This window comes from Capsicum annuum, chromosome 2 (assembly GCF_002878395.1).
Source record: "Capsicum annuum cultivar UCD-10X-F1 chromosome 2, UCD10Xv1.1, whole genome shotgun sequence".
Taxonomy (NCBI): Eukaryota; Viridiplantae; Streptophyta; class Magnoliopsida; order Solanales; family Solanaceae; genus Capsicum; species Capsicum annuum.
Window position 1 is genome coordinate 134502086 of NC_061112.1, and position 3970 is coordinate 134506055.

Below are 3970 nucleotides of genomic sequence, written 5' to 3' on the forward strand. Positions count from 1 at the left end.
TAAAAAAACCCCCCCCCCCCCCCCCCCCCCCAAACCCAACTTAAAAAAAGAGAAACAACAAAACAACTTTATGATGAAAAGGGGTTTCGACCCTTGGAAAGAGGAATTCGAGAATAGTGGATGTGGGGGCTCGAGAATTGATATGTTTCCTCACGGACATACATTTGCCTATGTGAGCCTCATGTTTTACTTATTTGACCTCACTTTACCATTCATCATTCTAGTTAGAGATAACAATTATTAAGTGATCACATGTCGACAAACTTTCCAACATGTCATCGCGCGTTGCTATTTCATTGACTTCCTCTAGTCAGGGATAACATTATAATGTTTATAACCCCCCCCCCCCCCCCCCCCCCCAAAAAAAAAAAAAAAAAAGAGAAAAAAACCATAAAACAACTTTAAAATGAGGAGTTATGATCTTGCGATAGGGGTGGCGGAGGGGGGATTTGGTATGTTTTTTTTGAGGACATACATATGCCTATACCAGCCTCATCTTTTCTTTATTTGGTTTCACTTCACCACTCAACTTTCTTGTTCGGATAATATATACTTCCTATGTCATTTAGTTGGTCTTACGTTTTTTTAGTCCAACTAAAAAAGAATTCTTTCCTTTTTAGCAATTCTTTTATTCGAATTTTTCACATGACATGTTTAAAATCACAGAATTAAAGAGTATTTTGATACATTTTATATATCTTTAGATCACAAGTCCGAGTTTAGTTGAGCTGAGGGGAAGCTTGACTCGGATGGAGTTTGGAAGCTCGAAGTTCAACTCAGATATGGAAAGTCCTACTCTAAGACGATTGAGTGAAATTAAAAATTGTTGAAAAAGCTTGAAGTAACTTAAATCTAGAATATTCGGTTGATTGAGTTTGATAAATATTGGTCATTGAAATCATGCCAGACCAGTTCTAAAACGAAGTTGAAGATGAAATATAGTTTCCTTATACAATATTACACATCATCATACAAAATAATAATAAGTGTATAATCTCAGTGGCGGATCCAGGATTTAAGGATAGTGGGTGCTTAAAGATTTCAAAAATTGAAAAAAATAAAAATTCACCTAAATGAGGTTCGAACCTGGGGCATCCCCTCTAGTGGAGAACTTTAACGTCAACCTAAACGCCAATACACCCTACCAATTTTTATTTTAGTGGGTGCTTTTATACATTATATATCTATTTTCGTATATTTTCAAAGTAATTTTACCTATTCTGCATTGAGTTAAGTGGGTGTCGGAGCACCCCACAAACATATGTAGGTCCGCCCCTGTATAATGTTGTATAATAGGTGTGTAAACGCTGTTACTATAAAATATAGTTTTTTTCTCTTCTTCTTCTAATTTTTTGATTTGTGTTTTATACATTTCATTCACAAGTTTTTTATACATATTATACGCACATCATTACACATGCACTGCACATGTGATTTATGTGTTTTCTTACTTTTACCCGAACAATCTATGTATAAATCGACTAATTGATTTCTCTGGCAAATGATAAAGTTGCAACAATTCTTGTCAATTTTTAATTTTGATTTATACTATTTAGAGAGAGAAGAAATTTTAAGATTTTTCAATTGCATTCTTTACGAATTTGTTTTTTTTTTTTTTTTTTTTAAATAAATGGAACAGCAATGTATACCTACTTGGGAAAGAAGAATGGAAATCATTCCCCTTTTGCGCTTGAATACCTACAAAATATATATATATATATTTTTTTTAAAAGCAGGTATTCATTTTTTTTCGAACCTACACCTATTGTCTTTTGGGCTACAAATTCTCGAAGTTAAAACTGGATTATTCTATTCCAATATATGTGTGCGAATTGTACTCAAACATAATAATCCTCCCTTTGTAAATACCAAACCAAATTAATTATAATCAAATTCTTTCACATAACAAATATAACCAAACCACAAATCATATTTTCTTTTTCATTTTAATTCGAATTATCAACTTAGTGAGATTTATCGATTTTCTTTCTATATTCCTAGCTAATTAACAGTCCTAGTAAGATATCAGTTATAATCTCACCTTAAACTCGTGAAGTGGTTTGAACTGTTGCCTTTTGGTTTACTGGATAGTCCTCGTGGGAACACAACAAGACAGATCAAACAAGCTAGGTCATATGTATCCCCACTATAAAATAATAAATATAAAATATAGTTTATTGAGTTAATTCTTTTCGTTAATAAAAGTAGATTGAATGTTTCTTAAAACTATTGTGCATTCTTTATTATTATTACTAAGGATACATTGAAAACAATTACTATACATCAATTTTAATCTTGAAATCTTAAAATGAGCACTCCCCATCAAGACAAGTACTCCCCCGTTTCTAAACAAATGATCTTACTTTTTCTAGCTTGAACATATATACCTTTTAAAGTTTAAACTACTTAATCCTAGAAAATAAAAAGTATTTTAACCTATCTATCCTTAATAAATATCTAGAAAAGAATGGCAAATACCTTTTAGTAGTTTCCGTTCTTAATTATCTAATACAACACTAATTTAGAAACCAAATGAAAAGCCCAAAAAGCCACTAGGAGCTGGAGGTAGTACTTGTAATTATTTTGATACAGTAATTTTTAAACTTGTGTTTGTCAATTTGAGACCAAGAAGGTATTATTCAAATTTTGAGAATTATATAATGGGATATATCAAAGTTTGAGAAACAAAAACACTTGTGTAACTCATCAAGTACACTCTTGCAGTAATGAATTATTAATTCGTAACTGACTTCACCAAATGCCAAAGAGGTTTTCACACACTCGTCTTCTAGCTAATCTTAAGATGGTCGATAATTTATAAGTTGAATCATCGCTAATGAACAGTCATTAGTTCCTTGTCTTTTGGCCCAGTTTTCGGGGTAAAAGGTGTTTAAGTATCTCACATCGGGATAGTATGGACTTGGACAATACTCCTCTCATGAGTTAGTTTTTGGGGTTGAGTTAGGCCCAAAATCCATTCTTTACAATATGGTATCAGAGCCAGATCCATCTCAAATCTTTGTTCACCGATGTTGGACCCCCATATTATGTTGTCCACGCTCCATTTAACGAGGTCTGGACATGCAGGGGAGTGTTAAGTATCCCGCATCGGAATAGGGATGGGTAGGATATCATGTAAAGTAAAATTAGCTTCAATTAAAATCTTTTATGTGAAATTATTTCTTCTTTTTTCCCTATTTTCATCCAACTATAAGTACAAGGTAGAACATGTCATGACTAGTGTTTTCCGTCAATATTTTTCAACTTGATAATCAAAATTGAAGAGACTTGAATTTGAACTCTTCAAGAAGGACCAAATTTCATGTAAGACACAATCCCAGTTGTCAAAGGGGTAGAGAGTACAAGTGGTAGACAAAGGTGACAACATACAAGACTCACTAATATATAAGCTCGCTTTCATTTGTTGTATATACTTCAAACAGGCAGCCCTACCTCTATCTCCATCTTCCCAAATTCTCCCATCTTTTAACATGATGAAGAAGGGGTTATTAGACATGTCTGGAAGTTCTCTCGAAGATCCTTCTTGTGATTTAACTCTGAGCCTTGGTCCTGTGGAGGATCCAAATGTATTAGAAAGTAGCAATGAATCAGAGGTAAGATCCTATGCTAGATCGAGAATGCCGAAACTCCGATGGACAACTGGTCTTCATCGCAGATTTGTGAATGCTGTTGAGCTAGCTGGTGGAGAAGATCGTAAGCCTACCTCTCTTTTCTTTTTCTTGCATGAAGAGTTTTATATACATACAGGTGCATGATAAGGGGCCATTTTCCTTTTGGTTCTCTTAAAAAAAGTACTGGACCTATAATGATGAGTGACTAATTGGCTGTTATGTACTATTTGTTGAATTTGTTGTGGTACTAACTAATAATTAGGAGCAACTCCAAAGATGGTGCTAGAGTTGATGGATGTGAAGGGCCTCAACGTCAATCAGGTTAAGAGTCACCTTCA

At 33.8% G+C, this 3970-nt stretch overlaps 1 protein-coding gene across 1 annotated transcript in view; it reads left to right on the top strand.

Annotated features, from left to right (window-relative positions):
• Nucleotides 1-3255: 3255 nt before the first annotated feature.
• Nucleotides 3256-3970, top strand: part of LOC107859599 (protein PHOSPHATE STARVATION RESPONSE 3) — a 6289-nt gene continuing 5574 nt past the window's right edge. Inside the window, exons 1-2 of the mRNA XM_047407064.1 lie at nt 3256-3714; nt 3895-3970. Of these exons, the coding sequence (XP_047263020.1) occupies nt 3492-3714; nt 3895-3970 (299 nt within the window). The 5' untranslated portion in view covers nt 3256-3491. The remainder of the gene's footprint in view (nt 3715-3894) is intronic.